General features: G+C 43.0%; 1 protein-coding gene across 1 annotated transcript in view; it reads right to left on the reverse strand.

Annotated features, from left to right (window-relative positions):
• The window catches only part of CPS1 (carbamoyl-phosphate synthase 1), a 100,010-nt gene that overhangs the window by 33,048 nt on the left and 47,308 nt on the right, over nt 1–19,654 (reverse strand). Inside the window, exons 21-25 of the mRNA XM_005244438.3 lie at nt 19,530–19,648; nt 9,094–9,235; nt 7,161–7,226; nt 6,528–6,591; nt 2,866–3,047 (exon numbers count right to left, since the gene is read on the reverse strand). Of these exons, the coding sequence (XP_005244495.2) occupies nt 2,866–3,047; nt 6,528–6,591; nt 7,161–7,226; nt 9,094–9,235; nt 19,530–19,648 (573 nt within the window). The remainder of the gene's footprint in view (nt 1–2,865; nt 3,048–6,527; nt 6,592–7,160; nt 7,227–9,093; nt 9,236–19,529; nt 19,649–19,654) is intronic.

Here is a 19,654-nt window from a genome sequence, read left to right on the forward strand (position 1 = left end):
CCTCATAGACTACCAGCTAACTTTACATATTCACAGTAAATTAAACTTCCCTCCAAAGCACAGCACTGATGTGCAGACCTCAGTCTCCGGTGAGTCAGAGCAGCTGTGAATGTCGGCTGGAGGGGAAGAAGTAAAAGGGGACACGTGGGAGAGCTTCTTTTTCTGAGGAGGGACAGCTGAGTATGACCCTGGGATAGGACTGTGCAAAGCTGTGAGCAGCTCTTGGTAGGCAAGTTCCAGCCCCCCCAGTCTTGTTGGTAATCTTGCTCCTCCATGCAGCCTAATTTTTCTAATCAGAAAAACTGGGACAATCAGTGCACCTACTGATTTAAGCTTAATAGTTACCCAAGGTTTTCTACTAATCCTAACAACATTTAGGGAGTTGATGTATCATCTCTAATGAGGGCAAAGGGTTGTGTCCATTGTTTGCTGATAGTTTTCCCTGTGGTTTGCCAACCATTTAGGACTTCCGAGTATTTGCCACTGTTCATTGTACATTGGAACACTAGAGGAGGTTAATGAGCTAAAGAGTTTAAAAGATCAATCTGAAATCATGGCATTATTCATGGTTTGTATGTGAAGTTGGGAGAGAGAGTTATCTGCAAGCTTGGTGAGAGATCTCAGAATCAGATCCTGAATTTTTAACTTGATTGTTTCCTTAGGGACCAACTTCCAACTGCATTTGCCTGAGGAAGTATTCTGTTAACGGGTTATTAGCATTTGGCTCACTCTTTTTTTTTTAAAAAAAAAAAGAAAGAAGGAAATATAGCAAATACTATGTTTCAGACTACACTCTGCTGGAGATCTGGAGGTTGTCCCCAGGTCTGCCTATATCTTTTTGCATGACTCTGTAGTCTTTTTACCCCTCAGAGACTCAGTTTCCCTACTTGTAAATGGGGCATAATGATACCATTCCCTTTTGTCACCACTTAAGAAAAGTGTTGTAAAACATCTGAGTATTTATAACTCATCTTGGGATTCATTAGACTGCACAACCTTAGCTTTGGATGCTTAGGCTCAGGCCCTGATGTCTCTAACAGCTCCAGAGCAAACACCAAATTGGTTGTTTTCATATCCAAGTCGGAGTAGCAGAATTTTCTGCAGACTCCCAACTCTCTTCTCCCCCTTTTTATTCCCACCACCTCAGCTCCTGCTGTCCCCTGCCTACCCTCTCTCCTCTAACAATCATTTTTTTGTTTACTTCACAGGCAGGACAGGCTAAAAACATGCCCGGAAGCATAAGCATAGCCCACCTGATGAGCATAGCTGGCTGAGCTAGAGAACTGCCAACAGCGGCCCTCCCCTTCACCTCTGGGTACCACAGGGTGCTGCTATTAGACCTTAAGATCTGCAATGCCTCCCATCAAACTCACCGACCCCTGCTGTGACAAGCCCGATAATGCAAGTTTCAGTATGTATGCATTATTCCTTTCACATGTTTTTCTTACCCAACTTGCTAATTACTAGCACTACGTGTTTTAATGAGTAGTTGCTCCCTCATCACCTATCTCTACCTTCTCTTTGATCCTGCAGTAATTAGATGCTGTGTTTCATTAGTGTTATTTATCTGACAAACTGTCACACCAGTTTCCTTCACAACCCAAGTTCAGAAGTTCAGTTTTGCTTAAGTAAACAAGAGTTCAATGCTTATAGAGCTTAGTCTTATGGATAATTATAAAGCAGTCAAAGACTAGCCTTTAAGACTCCAGAGAGCCACCAGTCTTTTGGTCCATCCTAAATCTATGCTTTCCAGTAACAGTCCCTGTTTTTATGAAAATTTGAAGAGGTAAACCAACATGAACGAATAGGAAAGTATCAACATGCAATCTAAAAATGGTCCTAGACAGTATTTTACAAATGGTTTAAGAACAGAGCCTAGAGACTAGGACTTGAGTTCTGATGTGCTTTGGTTTGGCTCCAAATTTGGGAATGATCAAAGTGTGGCCAGGTTATAAAGCCATTTTAGAAACTGGCACCCAATCACAAAGGAGATGAGATGAAATTGTCATGTACTGGGAAAAAGAGCCTAGAGGAATCATATGTTTAACATGGCCCGGGTTCTGCAAAGTCGCTTCAGCAAGTTACACATCCAGCTTGCACTGAATTTCAAGGGAGATGAAGCTCCGGTAAGCACCTTCGAAAGCTTCAGCCACAAATCCAAGATGAGTGTGTCACCACTTAGAAAGCAACATTTTCCATTGTGGGACCGATTGATTAGATTATGTATCACCCATCACCAAATCTGACTGGGACCCATCTCCATCTCTTAGTATCAGCACTTCTGACCACTTGAAACCTCCTAACAAACAACTGCAATGTCTGGATCGGGAGCTGGAACACGTTTTGGTCTGATGGCCATTCCAGTGCCCCTTCCCGATCTTCCTGACTGCGTGCTGGACCACATTCTTCACGTTGCCACTGTCTTGCCACTGCATGGCCAACAAGGCCATGACTGCAACCTGTTCTTGAGCACACGTTACCGTTATGCACATAAGTTGTTTTACTGCTTCAGAGGGAATGCTTGTGCTTAAAGCCAAGGATATGCTTATGCTAAAGCTCAGCACCACAAGGGCAGAACAATTTGTGCGATAAATGACTGTGCAGCAAATTAAATCGGCTTGTAAATATTGCACAATATGGCATCTTGCAAAATAATTTAATATTTATTTGGCATTCATTATTGAGCAGTCTGCTAGGAACATCAACGATGTGTAAAATGCAACATCGGGATCCAAACCAAACAGCTTTTGCTAGCAAGCTCTCCCCCCTCACCCCCAGCTGCTCCGCCAAAGCAAGCTAGTGACATGAATTTTGAAAAGTTTCATTTGCTTCATGGCTTTTTATTGTGCTTCTGCTTTTCTTTACCTCATACTGGTAGATGTCCAGGATCCTTTCCAATGACAGCTCCTCAAAGTACAATCTGTCACACTCATCAAAATCTGTGCTCACCGTCTCTGGGTTGCAATTCACTACGACGCTCTTGTTGCCAAGCTGACGCAGCGTGCGGATACTGGAGACAGCACACCAATCAAACTCCACACTGCTGCCTGCCAGGAGACAGAAAAGTGGGCAAGGAAAGGAGGGATGCAGAGAAGAAAACATAAACAGACGTTCCAGCACTCAAGCTTAAAAAAGGAAAAACAAAAAACCCACCAGCATTGCCTCCTGTCAGCTCAGAGCAAGAAATCTAATTGTCCTCCCACGGAAACTAATCATCCACAAACGTAAGCCTCCAAGCACAACAGGTAAGTTGGCTCAGCTGCTCAGGAGTGACAGGCCTCCGTAACACGTCTGTCATCCTGCACTCATAAACACTCGTGTCTGCTTTTGCTGCCCATCCAGTTACTACTGCCTGCCAACCAACATGCTTTGAGATAAACTTAAGAGACAGAAGCTTACAGGTGACCAAATTGAGTGCCCATTATTATAAGACAGCATTGTTTACTCCAGGAAACATGAAGCATTTGTACAGATGGGTTTAAAATACAGAAGACTGAAGTGGTATTTTACTTTCCGGAAGAGCAGAGTATGGCTAACCTAACAACAGAAAAATTACAGCTCTGTGGGTTTGACTTTCCTGTGCATTGACTCCAGATAAGGCAAATAGGTAGAACAACACTTTTAGAGCCACGCTGTGATGCTTTTACCTCAGTTTAAAGGCCACAGTGACTATGGCAGCACTGTGATGCAAGCACATCCTAACGTCCTGAACCCTGAGTAAGCACTGGGGCCACCTCTAAAGGAAAGAGGCACGGAGGAAGTCACTTGGTGCCTCAGTGAGCACCAGGACTTGATGCTCAGTGTTGGGCAACCTACAAGATTTGGGACTTGGGTAGCACTGCAGGCTTCGGGTGATGCTGGAGTCCAGACCCGCGCTAACAGCTACTGTCCTATAATTTTTTATGCTCAAACATCTAAGTGGGGTACCATAAACAGAGAATTATGCAGATTAAAAACCATCATTAAATGGTCATGCTTACAGTCTACAAGAAAACCTTGGCCTCATCATGACGCATTCACAGTCATTACATGATAATTAACCACTGATATCATTATTTTTGTATATAATTGTGTGACAAGATACATTGGAAATTCAGGCTATGCTTAATTGCTGCCTCCACCACCTAGTCACAAACAGATGGCTGTCACAGGTTACTCACTGACAGGCACACAATTTATTTCTCTACTTCTGTCAAACAGGAACCTCAAAACATGCCTAGGCCTCAGCTAAAACCCCACAGAAAAGAGAGGGAAATCAAATCTTAAACTGGATGTTTCCCAGAAGAATCACCAGATGTCCGTTCACTTTTTGTATTCCACTTCTGTTATTCAGATATTCTTACACAATACAAAACCTCAGCCTCGGGACACAGTGGTCACCTGGAGTCCCCATCTGGCTGCTTTAGATACAACCTGACCACTTGTAAGTATATTCAAGCCACTTCCAGTAACAGCCATGTCCAAACAGTGGGAAAAGGCAAGACAGCAAATGATTAGTAATACTAGTAATGGCTTTTGTAAGATAACCAGACACTGCTCCTCAGAAGATAATTAATACCTTAATACAGTCATGTTTTTGAACTCACTTTCAGGTTTCAATCACGTTAAATCTACGTGCACACCTTAAAATTCACAGAGCATTCCGTTGGTCCACACAGTTGGTGGGATAGCTTATTTATACTGCTTTCAGGGCCGACTTTCACACAAACAAAGCCCCCTGCCAGGATAGGAGATACGCTCCTAGCAGCAAGCGAAGAACAACCGCCACCTTGAATATCTGAGCAATACCCCCACAGAGCACAGGTCACACACTACACCTCAGGCCCTCAGCGAGCCTTTACGTGTGCATGCAAGGTGCGTCAAAGCAAGCTCTGAAGTTCAAGAGTGTGCAGCTGCCAAATAGAACTGTGATGTGAATCGGTACATACTAGTTCACAATAACAAGAAAACTTCAAAACGAGACTCTTCTCTTTGGATATTTTTCTTTTTAAATACAGAATATAGCCTGACTTTTGAAATGACCTCACACTTCCCCCAAATAATTTAATTTCTTCTCAAAAGTGTCAACATATTCAAGATTTTCCTGTAATATATTTCAAAATATTTTCAAATAAAATTCAAAGGTGGGGTCTTTTTTTAATCTAAACCTCAGTTTTCACAAAGGAAATGAGAATCTTGTTTTTTAAAAAAGTAGCGTCACATGTTTAAATTCTATCCAAATCTAAATCTTTTAGCCCTTTCTGACCTGTTCATGTTTTGTAAATGTAAATCCACAGGGAACACCAAGTTGATCCTACTGTATTATGATTACAATTCTAAAAGCACAGAGGAAAAGAACACTCGTTACTTGCCTTCCAAGGATAACAAAAGAAAAAATTATCAACCAGTCTATTGCACCTAGAAAAAAAATCTTTTAGAGTTGCAAGTAACGGTTTCTTTTAGCAGCTTCTATTTAGTTGCAACCTCTTCCAGAGGTTGTCTTGATCTAATCAAAGCTACAGAACAGGTAAGACTAATATCAAACCTATACGGCTAATCTAAGCAATCAGGAGTTTTGGATGAACAGTGTAAAATGTATTCACATACATTCAATCAAATTATTAAACAACACTGCCATCCTTTTTATGTTCATTTTTGTAACCACATTACAAAGCATGTTGACTGGCAGAAGCATTCGCAAAAAATAAGCATAATCATGGAGTGTTCCTCCTGATTTCACTCATCCTAATATTCATACTGGAAACTGAGTTCAAAAAGACAAACAGCAACAGGAGTGTAGCACGTGACCTATCCATCCAAGCACAACAAATGGATGCAGTTTTAAATCTCAGCTTTCAAAACCCGTCACCACTACTTGTGAGATGCAGAGCAAAAATATTTCTGAATAACAAGCAATTTTTTTCCTTGGGAATAATTGCAAGCTATTTGGAAGGATCCATGAAAAGAAAAAGTGAAAGTCATCATATACAGAATTTAGCAGTCTGTCTACCCATTCCTCATAGACATGAGGAAACTCTTACACTGCATAATCATCTGAGTCAGCTGAAAAAACAGCATACAGAGAATTGCTTATACAAAAGCAGCTGAAGATACCAAAATATTTTCATAGTCACCTATACCTACTGCAATAAAACGTATAAAGTACATTGTATATAACAACACAGTCATAAGCTGGCAGTAAACATATAAGATAGGTGTGGGAGCAACAAACTTCTATACAAGGTATCAGGTTCTCAAGACCTTAAAATATGCAAAAAGTAAGATTTTTAAAAATTCCCTAAAACTTTGTGGAAATCACAACTAAGTGAAAAGTGAAAAGTAATAAAGTTCTCCTGTTTTTTCCAGGGCGTGAAATGAAGTCTCCAAGGAAGTGTAAAAGGCAAATCTTGTGTTAGGAATTGATGTCCTGTGCACTGTGCTCTGGAGGGTTTTGTCACCATATGAGAAGGTGAACAAATGAACCACAAGAATATCCAAAGAAGGCTCAAGGGTGCAAGGAGAACAGGGGAGTTGTAAGAAAGATTTACCGATGTGATACGGTCCACAGCCCAACACCATCACTCCACAGTCATCAAATTTTACATCATGTTCCTGAGAAGGGAGGGAGAAAAGTCATTAGGATCTGCACTCCACAGCATCTAACTCCATGCTTTTCAGAATAAACAGTTTCTGGTGCTCAGCCCATATCCAACAGCCTCATCCTTCAGGGCTCAAGTCTGATTTCGTTTATTGCAGTGTAAATCAAGTGCAACTCTACTAGAATTAGCAGTGCTGCACCCAAACCAAAGGAGACACAGCATCTCTGATTTGGCTATTCAAGCAGCCTAAGGAGCTGCTAAGTTTCACGTGAAAATAAATGCTAGGATGAGATGAGTAAGGCATGAGTTCTGCATTCCCAGCACTTGACCTGTGCACAGAGGGTGCAAGTACAGGTGACATAGGACAGGATCATAACAGCACAGGGGCATTAGCACTAAGTGCATTGGATCAGTATTTCAGCAAGAAAAAGTTCCAGGCCTGCTGTAAGGGGATTACATGTAACACTATCCAAAATAATTGCTAGAGACTGAGACGTCTGCAAGATCTCCAGAAATAATGCAGCACAGGGGAAAGAGATCAAACTAGACAGCAATGAGACTGTTGTTTCCAAATGTGCCTACCTGCCCGTTGTACGTGATGTATAGGTAATTAGTTACTGCTGGGTATTCTGCTGCCAGCGTGTCAATCTGTACAGGGAAGAAGAGGAGGCATTGTGACTTGGCCAGTGCTAGATCTTTATTAGATGCAGGTGTTTGGGGGGTTTTCTTTTCCCTCTTTCCTTTTCTACCTATATTTCTGTCCTATTATTTCCCATCATGTCTTTCCTCAAAAGGAGGTGATGTGAACTGGCAACACAGCACGTGCCTGGCCTTCCCCCCAGGCCTTACAGTTCACTCAGTGGGACAGTGTACCATCCCTTTCTAAGTTACAGTTTTAGCCTACACCTCTTTGGTCAAACACCTTTACAGCCCAGGAACTTTCCCCATTCATCCCTTCTTGCAGAGGCCCTCATTCTTCAATTAGTTTGGCAGAATTAGTTACACAGATCTCCATTCCGCCAGGTCTCCTGTCTTCTTTAGCTGCGCTCTCTGGGATCTTCACACTATACTCTTGACCCCATCTTCCTCCCACACTGAATACAAACATGCACAGAATACCGCTTTGAGGTCATGCCAAGTAGCAGCCAATAGTGTAAGTACTACATATTTATGTTACAATATAACTCATGCTTTGATAATTAAATGGTATACAAAGCAAGAGTGATTTTCAACCACCCCCTATATGTAGTTTTCAACAATTTCTTATGTAACTAGTCACCAGAGAGCCAAGAAGAATAATTTGCCTACTAGGCTGTTCACAAACTATTTGTGTCAACTACTTATTGCATGTCATACATGGTAACTAGTCCTTCTAGGTCACCAGCAATTGCTGAAGTTCCCTGAATGAACAGCTGAAACATTTTCTACACATTCTGTGTATTCTACTGACCAGGGAACAATATTAAAGCAGTTCTGACATGAAGTTTTACATGCTATGCCATTTAAAAATCTGTCCTTTCTTCAAGTATTTTCGGGAATCCCCACTGGATGTCCAAATCCTTGTGAATAACGAAGAATGTCACCTTACGTCATTAGCACTATGTAAGCGTCTGCTGCTCATTACTGTTGCTAATACTGTGACTTACACTTCATGGCTCAAGAAGAAACATATGCTTTGAAGCCACAAATGCAGGCGTAAGTAGAATGACCTTATTAAGGGTACCTTGGCACACAAATCAATCTGGCACTGCAGTGCCATATGCAGCTGAAAGAACACAGTGCAAGACCAGGCACATTTCTGTGGGCCAGGTGAGGACATAGAAGGAAAACAGCAGCTGGGGAACAGACGGAGATTTGGCACCTGGAATTGGGCCTGAGGATACAGATGGGCTCTTTCAGAAACATTCAGTAGCTTGGGTTGGTTGTTTCCCCCTCCCCCCCCCCCCCCCCCCCCTTTAAGGGCAAAAAAACCAGCTGGTGGCAGTTTAATACCAACATACCTTAAATGCAGCAGCAGAACACCTAGCAAAGCACTAGTGACACTGCCATGAATACTAGATGAGCTCATTATGCTCCTGCTATCACAATGAATAGCAAATGAACCCATAACAATAGCATACTTCAAATAAAGTATTAGCCCGTAAAAAGTTACTACCAAGAGAAAAGACATATTACACTTTTCATAGACACACCACAGTGGGCCAGCATTCTCTGCCTTTTCCTGAAGCCAGATAGCTGTGTTTCTCCCTCAGCCACACAGAATAGGAACAAGAATATTCTGAGTCTTGCTTTGGGGATATTCATGTCATTACATGGAAGCCTGCAGTGCAGAAGTAACAGCTACATGGGTGAAATTTGTTCTCCTCTAATGTCAGTGTCAGAACTCCCATGGAGTTATGTTAACAGAGCCAGACGTTCCACTTTGTTTACCTCAGCTGTTTCCAAAGACATGGAAGTCTCCTGCTCCTTGCACTCTCGGAAGCCCCCACCATGAGCAACGAGGTTTCTCACATACCTGTTTCACCCAGGGTACGATATTCTTCCTCAGTCTCAGCTGACGGCACTGGACTTCAGTCAGCTTCAGGCACTTCCCAATCTGTTTGTCGGAGAACCCAATCTGTTTGGCTCTCCTCAGTGTCTCTTCTGGAACTGTTTCACTAGGATTAAATACAAAAAACACATCTGCATGAAGCTTTAAGGAATACTCAGAAGGCACACCAGTGCTTGTGTCTTCCATACTGCACATGAAGGCAAGAAAAGGAAGAAGACTAAGCTAAGACATAGCTAAGCTATGCAGTCCTCACACACAAAAGATCTTTATTGTACTGGATGCCCCACACAAACACCTATAAGTCAAGTCTAAAGGCAGACTGCTTGATGCTAAGATGTGAAACACTTTCTTTCCTTACATTTTTGAGATAGGACTGAGTGACTCATGATAAGGTCCATCAATTCCCAGGCAGCATTCTCCACCACGCTAGTATAAGGTCACTGTAGCCACAACAACTGTATGGTTGTTTACCACTACAGCCTCCACAGAGGACCTGAAGTGACTCCTTTCTTGGGTTCAGTATTCCGACATCTCCATGTCCAAGCTTTAACTCAGTCTCTCCCTTACATACTTCCTCCCAGTCTAAATTTCAAAATGTATTCCTCACCAGACTGGGCTGGATCAATAATTATGTATGTACTCACATCTCCTGTCTCTCATTGCAGCTGCCCCACTCCACACAAAGGCATGAAATTCCTGAAGCTCTGGGACAAGACATTCAGAGGCATAACTGTCCCCTGACCCTGCTGAACTGGGGAAAAACTTGCCTCAAAACACCACAATTTGTCCCAGACAAGCCCTTCTTTCTGTTGACAAGGATACTCTGTCTACCTTCAAAAATGGCCAGTCTTTTGAAAAAGCATCTGACCTCAGAGGTACATAGCAGACATGACCTTTAGATGCTCATAGGCAAGGTAGTTTTTTTCCTTCTGACAGTCTCAAGTATAAAGTATACTTTATTCCCTATAATTTGTGCTACTTCTTGCATTATGAAAATGAGGGGGCAGGGATAGACAGGGTAAAGCAAAGGCACCGTTTTTGATTTCATATTTGCAGTTAGGGTCTGTCAATGCTTCCCTGTGTTCTTGTTCTCCTGGTTTTGCTTTTCAGTACTCCTAGTTTTTGCTGTTTATTTCAAATGCATTTCTTTACCCAGCCATCTCTGAAGATCAGCAGTTTTCTTGCCCATTTTGCTTTTGATTTTTTAAATCTTCTCCATTCCTCCTTTATTCCCTCTACTTTCTTCTGTCCCACATTATCTTTGTTCCAGTTTCTTTTGACTCCACCTATAGCCCTTATAGTTTCTGCCTGTCTCTGTTTCTAAGCTACCTTTCCTAAGCTTAGCTTTTGCAAAAACATATAAAGGCCTATGTATTTTTATCAGCACTTCTGCTTTTCATCTTCATTGCCAAGAGCATCCTTGCCTGCCCAATAAATCAATATTTTATGAGCAAGCAAGCTCTGAATCAGGAAAAAGGAAATGATTAACAAACAAGCAATTTTCCTAAATCAGAGCTTTTGAATGATGTCCTTTGCTTGATGGTATTTTTAAATAAATAGCATTATGTTATTTGAGTGTGAGGAGAGGGGTAAGGCCACTTTATTGGAATGTGTCAGGAAGCTGAAGCATGAAAGAGAGTCATTGGGTTGGATTTTCCGCCCTGGTTTAGGCACAAAGCAGCTCTGCTGCCCTCTGTGAAGTCAGGCTAGCGTAAAACAGGTGAGAGTCACACAAGTGCCAAACCAGCTGTTCTGAGAGCAGAACTGGGGACCAGAAACTTTTGGGTTCAGATCCCTGGGTAGATGGGTTTTCCTCTATGTATTCCTCAATGCCCCGTCTCCTTCCTCTGCAATATGAGAACAGAGTGCTCCACCTGCCTACAATAGCATAGCAGCCAGCTAGCGAGGATTTGCAGAAGGGAAACACTGCAACTGCTGTCCGGTGCTCTGTGTCCCAGCCCGGCTCCCACAGCCAGCCTGCTCTGCCCTCAGGGACTCCAGGCAGGAGTCCACCCTTCATCTCCACAAACCTCCACCACATCACCCTTCTTACTCCAGCAGATCCTGCTCTTTGCTAGGGTCAGAAGGAGACAGTTCTGCCTAATCCAGCAGGTTGAGCCTCCCCGGTTTTGGATTTAGTTCTGGGTGCAGCAAGACTTCCCTATTTTGCAGCACTGCAGTATGTTAAACCCTGCGGTTCCCAAGCACCAACGCCTCCACCACAAAACTCCTCTGCTTCTCCTCAACCCTTTCTGCTTGCTGATAGCAACTCAGAAGCAGGACCTCTTGCATAAACCATGAATGCCAGAACTGAAGGCATGGATGGGTGTTTTACCGGAGGAAACAAAGCAAAATCTGCCAATTCCCTGGCAAAACAGATGCTAGCCATGCCAGCTATTAAGAAGAACACAGCCACATTAGATTTCTCTCCTAGATTTCAGCATTTCTTAAGTACAAGTGAGCAGACCTGATGACCCCAAGAAAATGAGCCTGTTTCAGCGCAGTTTACTCCCTTGCTCTCCCTCCCTTCTGCCTCAGAAACACACACAGCTAGCTGTCATTTGATTACTGACAGGGAAAGAAAATTGCCTTCATTTGCAGCTTGTTTCAGTAGAGTTTTTTGTATCTTATTATAACAGTATCATTCATTGTCATTTCCAACACCACGCCCCCCCCCAGCAGGGTGGGTAGAATAGAAGCAGTGATTATTTGGAGACATGATTCATTTGCCTTGGGCTAGCAGCTTAAATTAGGTTAGGACACTTACTAATCCATGCAAAAAGGTAACCAGTTTTGTACTGGACAGCCAGTGTGCAAGAGAAAGCTGAGTACCTAAAGGGGAAATGAAACGGTGCAATTTTTCCTCTGCTACTCCCAACGCATGATAAAGAAAAGATAAGAGATGTAGTTTTCAATGTGGCTAATAAGAAAGATGTGGTGGGAACTTCTATTCAAGCAGCACTGAGACAGGAAGGGTTTTCTCGTTTCTCTCTGCTGTGGAAGCAGCATAACATGGAGGAAATGCACCCAGCTCACCATGAAGCAGGAGAAGTTAGAACTGACAACCCAACCCTGGGGATCTAACCATTTTGCTATTTAATATTGTAACAGAAAATTGGCAACAGTCAAACACCCAGAAGTGCTGCTTTCAAAGCACTTGAAACCAGAAAATGTCGCGAGACGAGAAATTGCCAAAAGCCTCTGAGGCAGCTCCAGGGATTTGGAGGCACAACCAGAAGAAGGGGCAGGCAAAGTAAGACTTCAAATCCTCAGCACTGGTATGGAAATCAGGCTGCTGCTGCATGTACAGGACATAGATCTTCATACCTGAATAATTTCCATTTACTACTAAGTGTAATTTTTAGCATCCATGTCTCAACTTTCATGGAAATAATATAAAGAAAGAATCAAACAGCATGGTAGGGTGACGCTTATCTTACAGATAGCTAAACTGAGGCACGAAGAGGTTAAAGGGTGACGGCTTTTAAGATCCAGCATTCCCACCGCCTTTGCTCAAAGACAGCCCTTTAGACTTGCTGGAGACACTAAAGCTAGCAACGCAGAATCAGACTGATCCCTTTGAACACTTGAGTGCAAATAATCTTCCAAGAGCTCGCCAGAAATCCAGCACTAAAAAGAGAAGAAAAAAATTCTCAGTTCTGGCTATTCCCAACCACATGACCCAGTCCTACATCACTGCCTCCCGCTTTCCCCTGGAGCATTGCTTACTTTTCAAACACAGAGCAAAAAGTCTTCCAAAGATTAAACTCCCTCACTGGTTTATAATCAATTCAAAACCAAGGGAAGATGAAGTGGCCATGATTCCAGACTTCTATAATGCTCCTTTTCCTTAACCTTCACCTTTGCAAAATGACAGAAGTTTTAGAGCTTCAAAGCCAGATGATTAGACTTTTGCACACTGTCATAATCATTAAGTGGCTGTTCACTTCCTTGGAAAACTAAAGTTCCCTGCACATTTTGCAGTTCATAAACAATACAAGCCTTTCCTAAACCTTGCTTGTGCCTCTGTTTCAGCTTCCAGTGTTGATTTGTTGTTGCTTTTTGTTTAAAATTCCACCCTGTCATCTTTGGAACTCCATCCACTCACTTCTTCAATAATAAATGATAAAAGGAAATGGAATAAATTCCCCTTAATGAGGAAATTTTAACCTGGCACAGAGGACCTGGGGAAATCTATTAACTGACTGGAGGAACGCTAGCAGCATTGCAATTATCAGGAGAGCCTGCTCACTTCAGCACGGCCCTCTCTTCCACTTGACTGGCTTTCATCTGATCCACCAGTTTAGGAGTAACGCTAAATAAACATGCCAGTAGAAAGTCCCAGCTCAATATGGGAAGAAGCACTCTTTTTCTTGTCTCCCAAATCAGGCTCTGCTTCATTTTAGGTATGTTGTCAAGTTTATGCCCATCCACATATAACTTAGGGACATGTTAATGGGTCTTGATCAAAAAGATCAGAAATATTTTGTGAACTGAGGGCCAAAGCTGTGGCTGGGAGCATTTGGGACAAGATACTGAGTCTTCATTTAACTTCTGCCCTGTAAGCCCACAGGCTCACCCCTGTAGGTCACCTCTGGTGTACCTCAGTAGCTATTCATGTGGCTTGGACATGCACATAGGAGCTGCAAAGATGAGCACATTCAGTCTCAGCCCATCAGTCTTGAACTCAGCTCCTCCTAAATCTGGAAGGGGTGGATTTAAGCCCAGACTACAGTTTCGCTATGGCAAGCAAAGTGGACCAAAAGCAAGAGGCACTGGGACCGATAAGCCTAATGCCCAGTTCTAAGAGAGCTCATCCCTTCTCAGTACTCATAGACCTGGAGGGTTTCAAAAGCTTACTTGATTTTAGGCTGGATTATGTACAAAGACATATTCTTCCTCTTTTCCTCATTGTCCTGCTCTACTCCAAGGCTTCCTTGATGCTCCTATTGTTTTACAAGATTTTGAACATGCTACAATTAAAATAATGAGATTGGGGTATAAATTCCCTCCCTGCTTCTCTTTTCAAGGAGACAGATTGTTACCATTTTTCCACTCCTGAGAAACTCATGTGATGACTGACAAAAAGCTGTCAAAGGAGTGTTTAGGGAAACAGGAGCTGTAAACCAACAAATCTCGTTCACTCAACAACCATCATTCCAGCACTCTGCATCTTCAACATTCAGGTCCCTGGGCTAATAAATCTCATTGTGGACATCTTGATTTAAGTAACATGAACCCCACGCTGTGCCCTAAGATCTAAATGACTCACACCTAGGATGAAGTGACACACTGAAGCAGCAGCTCACACCAAAACACAGACAAAAAATGAGTCATAGATGCTTCCTCAAAGCATATTTTCTTAGAAGACAGCTTTCCTGTCTTTGCTGGGATACCATGGCACAGACCCCCCTGCTTCTGGTAGCGCATACACCGGCTACAGAGATTCCTCAATGGTTTTTAAGGGGCAATGTCTGTGTATCCTCTGTATCTAGGAAAAAATGCATATTGTTTTTACAATCGTACAGATGCTTTGAAAGAAAATGCATCCATGAGCTTATTACTGGTGGCTCTGTAAGACAAATAGCATTGTATGTCAGATCCATGCAAAGCACAAACAGCAGTGCTGAATAGCTGCTTATATCATATTCCTCTCATGCACTGAACTCCTAACTTGTTCCCGAGTCTTCCCTGCCCCACAGTTCACAAAGATGACAAAAGTAACCTCCCCAGTTAGTCAAAAGTGAGTACTACAAATATGTCGGTGACAGCTTCTCAAACAGTATAAATCAATGCAGCCTCATTTAGTGTCACTAGACCTGCTCTGCTTTATACCCACACAAGATCTGACTTATGCTCTCTGACCTGTCTGAAAAGCACGCAAGTCAGCGGAAACACTGCTTTTGAGAAGAGCGGGTGTGCAAGAGCAACTGTGAAAGAGCACAGGTTATTGATGGTCTGTCTGATCTTTCCTCCCTGCATTGTTTCCCAGGTCACCTGCTGGAACTGGGTTTTAATTCCAGCACCTGTATTTCTGGGCTACTACACCACAACCATGTTTCAAAATCCAGTCATGCTTCCAGCAAGCAGCTTTCAAAGCACACCATTCACAGACCCAAGGACATGAGCTTCAAAAAGGAATTTCCAATAAACAATTTCTTCCATGGGCCACTAAGCACAGCACCTGGCAACAAATGCTGGGCTGAGGTGGGTCTGCGCCTTCCCACTTTTTTCTGCTTTCCCCTCTATTAACCTATATCTCTTTAGGAACGACAAGAATGATACTTAGGACTGCTCTTACCCCTTTCAAGCAAACCACATGCCAGGAGGTGTTTTCACTCAATGTCCACAGAGCAAGGACACGTTCTCCTCCAAAACAAAGCTCCAAAGTATAAAGCTATCAAAATGTGATTGATGCCATCATTGCCCGCTGCTAGTAGGCTGGCTAGTTGGGTATCCACCAAAAGGAAAATCTGCTATTTTCATTAAGGTTAATTTTAAAAGTTGAGGTTTAAGAAAGCAGAGTTCAGGTCACTGCTCTGCGAGACTGTTTTTGAGACTTCAGGCAAGTTTACCATCTCTACACTTTGCTCCTCAACTGCAAAATTGGGGTTTATCACTCTCCTCTTTTCTCACTTGAATTCGACTTTACAGCCTTTTATCAATATTGAAGTGTTCCTTTTTGGGCAATATACTCACACTTCTGTCTGTTGCAAGCTGGCCAATCTTCCCTGGGTCTTACTCAGATTTTCCCCAGCAGTGAACTTGACCCCATTACCTCTCCTTTTCCCCCATCCTAATGAGCTCCCAAGTAATGGCAAATACAATCACTTGCAGGTCCAATTTCTACAGAGATGCCTAAGTGACTTCGGAGCACAAGTCCTACTGATTTTCAACAAGGCTTTTGTCCCCGCATCACTTGCGCATAAGTGATGATTTCACTACAGCTGCCTACCTCTTTACTTGTTTTAGTGGTATTTATCATACATTCTCCTTGCATATAGCCACAGTTTTCAGGGATCACAAAACCAGATAAAAATAAACATGACCATGCACAAGCAAATCCCCATTGCAGACAGTCAAAGAATAGAAGCAAATACCAGAAGAGGCTTTGCCTTGCACCCAGGACACCAGTGTTTTGAGTGGAACACATCCCAGATCTTACTTCCGAGACTGGGCTTTGGCTGTGCTCTTGGGGATGATGGTGTTACTGGACCCTACTGCAAATCTGACTCACTCTGGACTGGGTCCCGTAATCGTGGCTTTAAAGTCACATCTCACTCCTCTCTGCCTCAGACCGCTAGACATGGTCTGTTCAAATTTCCATCTCCTTCACAAGCTGTCAGTCTGATGAACAGCCAGTGGGGTCACTCCAGGGCTCTTCTCTTCCACTTTCTTTTATGGGACAGGTGAGGCCAAATCTAGGGAAAGAATTTCCTGATAACAGCACATCCTGTTGCACTGCCACTGCTTCATACACCATCACCTGTTCATGGACTGACAGCATGGGATGGTGCTTGCTCCTTCTGTATGTGTTTTGTTTGCGTGTGTGTGCATGGTGGGAAGGTTATAGTTAAATACATTACAGAAAGTATGAAGGTAATCAGTCAAAAAACAACAAAAAAGCACAATGTAATTTTCCACTTAAAATAAAAATATGTAGGTCACAAGAGAGACAGGAGAGGCACATGTTTGACATGTGTGATATTACTGGATATTCTTGCACATACTCTCAATATGGCTTTCTTTTCCCAATTCAACTCAGGCCATTCGCTTTCCTGCAGCCAAATCACCTAACCTGAAACAACGGTTTCTCCATCTTAGAAGGCCTAGAGGCAGAGTCAAATGGAAACATTGGTGCATGACAAAAGCTATACAGTCTCACCAGCAGCAGGTCCAATTTTCTTGGGAAATAAGTTCATTGGGGCAAACATAAAAGGGGCAGAGGGCACCCTTCCCAGTCTCTGCTGTCTCTGCAAATTGCTGGCCTTTCCTTGCCTATACACCACTGAGAATGGACAAACACTTATAGGTTAGAAAGATTTTTTTTCCCCATAACATTATCCCATACAACCTTTCACATAGGGAAACAGATTCCCTGCGTAAATTGGTGAGGCCTTCTTCTCAACTCTGAATTGCTCCACATGGTGAGGATGCAAGGCAGTGTGAATGCTGCTTGCTGAACTGCTCACAAAAGCCTCCACCTGCCTCTGACCCTCCTCTTCCCCATCTCTGTCATATCCACTTGCTCTAGCTCTAAATTTCCTCTTGGCAGAGACCATCTCCTTGTTACCAGTCTCTACAACAGCTCTGCAGGACCCAAATCAAGGCTCTTGGCAGAGATGCTACTCCAACTGCATGCAAAACCTCACTGCAAAGGACCCCCAAACCAATCCAGGGCAGAAAGGAAGAGCTGGATTTGACTGAACAGAGCAAGCGAGCTTGTAACCAGCAGCACTGCCTGGGAACAGGGCAACTGCTTCTGGTTCTGGTAGCTGCGTTTCAACAACAGAAACATTTAAAGCAATGACAGCGTCACAGCTCATTCTTTTCAATTGGAAATAATCCTGTAGCACAGGTAAAACTCATACCAGGCATGCCAGGGACTGGAAACAGCTGGCTGCAAGAAGAGCACATGTGTGCCAAGTCTCATTTGCATCACTCAATTAGCTTTCCCTCAGCTATCAGAGAGATGTGTTTCCTGACATGGCTCACTGGACTAGTCTCTTAGTTCAGGTCAGAAGGTTTTTTTTCCTTAGCTCTTTGTGTTTGCGCCAACATGCATTCAACATAACACAGCCGGACAGTCCATCCCCTCCTTCCAACGCAGGTTGTGAGGTAAAACAGTTTCCTTGGGAAGGTCTGAATAAGGATAGGGGAGTGAAAATCTGCACTGATATGTGAATAAGTCCACGTTAATTTATACCACCAGCAATCTGAGTCGCATGAATCCACTTACAAGGGACACAACAGTCACTGGTTGTGTATGACACAAATGCAGGGTTGGATACTGCAAACGGGCTTTCTGTAGCAGGCCACCTACAGAGTCTGCTGCCTAGTCATTAGAAAGATGAAAAACTATGTGGGACGGTACCAGCTACTGATCACATTACCAGTAGTAGTATCACCTGCACCTGACCTCAGAGAAAGGGAAAGGCACCTCAGTGATACAGGACAGTTCAACATGATTAGCCTCTGTGGATTGATGCTGGATTTATACCAGCTGAGAATGGGACCAACCTCTGGGGTCCCAAGTGCATCCTTCAGAGCATGCAACTCCAACAGCGAGGAAATCAAACTGATTCTGGATATATTGTTTTTCTTCCTCAGGAGCTGCACAGATACATATATTTAAGGCACTTGAGACAAATACAACATGACACAGATGTTAGAGGGCAAAAACTTGTGCAGCCAAACAATAGATTTCTGTAAATAATCAAGCTACTCCTTTTCTTCAGCGTCTCCCTCCGTATTTATTTTTGTTTAGCTCCAGATCCAGCTTGTTCTAGGGGACAAGGGAGAGCAAGAGCTGCTCAATTAAAACCTTGCAGCTGGTCAAAGCAGCAGAAATCAACAACAGATGAACTAGCTAGCATCCGAGTGATGTACTGGCTACGGTGCGCTCCCAGTGCCATCATGTGGTGAAATGTGGCTAACACAACGGGTACCCAAAGAAAAGCCAGCCAACATACTGCCAATAACTCAGCAAGGAGGTTCTCCCAACCTCGTAAACCATGAAGGGAAAGCTCAAGTCAGCAAGAGGCTGGAACTGAAATACAGCCCAGGACTTTAATTTACTGCTATCTTTTCTGCTTAGTTTTATATGGTCATTTTTCTTGAAGAAAGAAGAAGATTTATATTTAAATATGTCCGGAATTATAGATGTTTGAAAGTGCAGTACAAAAGCAACACATACTGCATGACCACAGCAAGGCAAAAAAGCTTAAAAATCAAATGGCCAGGCCAGAAAAAAATGCAGTGTATTTGACCCTCAAGTGTAGTAAGTCAGGACAAGTCCTGTGTTTGAAGGCTGTCTCTGTCCTAGGTACATGAGTGCAGACTGCTGTTATCCATTGCAGGCCATCTTCATTCTCAGCCTTAGCCTCAGAGATACAGTGGGGATTTTCTGAAATAAACCAGAACTTCCATAACCCCTGAGAACAGCCAAGATGCCTAAGTACTCAAAGAAACTATTTAAAAAAAAAAAAAAGTGTTCTCAGAAATTTCCTCTGTCTGGGTGAGGCAGTGACCTGGGTTTTAAGAAAACACTGCTTACTCCAAGCACTAAAATAAACTTCTCAGCACTTACTGCACCTGGGCTAAGGGCCACATGTTCCCAGTAGAAGGATCATCAGGAGGACTGTTGTATCCTTGGACAGGGCTGTTGGGTTTTTTCTTACCTGTTCACCTCATTCAGGATCTTCTCCATGTTCACAATGCTGCGCATCTTGTACAGGAACCACTTATCAATGGCTGTGAGTTTGTGAATAACATCCACAGGGACTTCGTTATCCAAGGCCTGTCA

Source organism: Falco peregrinus, chromosome 8, assembly GCF_023634155.1.
Source record: "Falco peregrinus isolate bFalPer1 chromosome 8, bFalPer1.pri, whole genome shotgun sequence".
In the NCBI taxonomy this organism is placed as follows: Eukaryota; Metazoa; Chordata; class Aves; order Falconiformes; family Falconidae; genus Falco; species Falco peregrinus.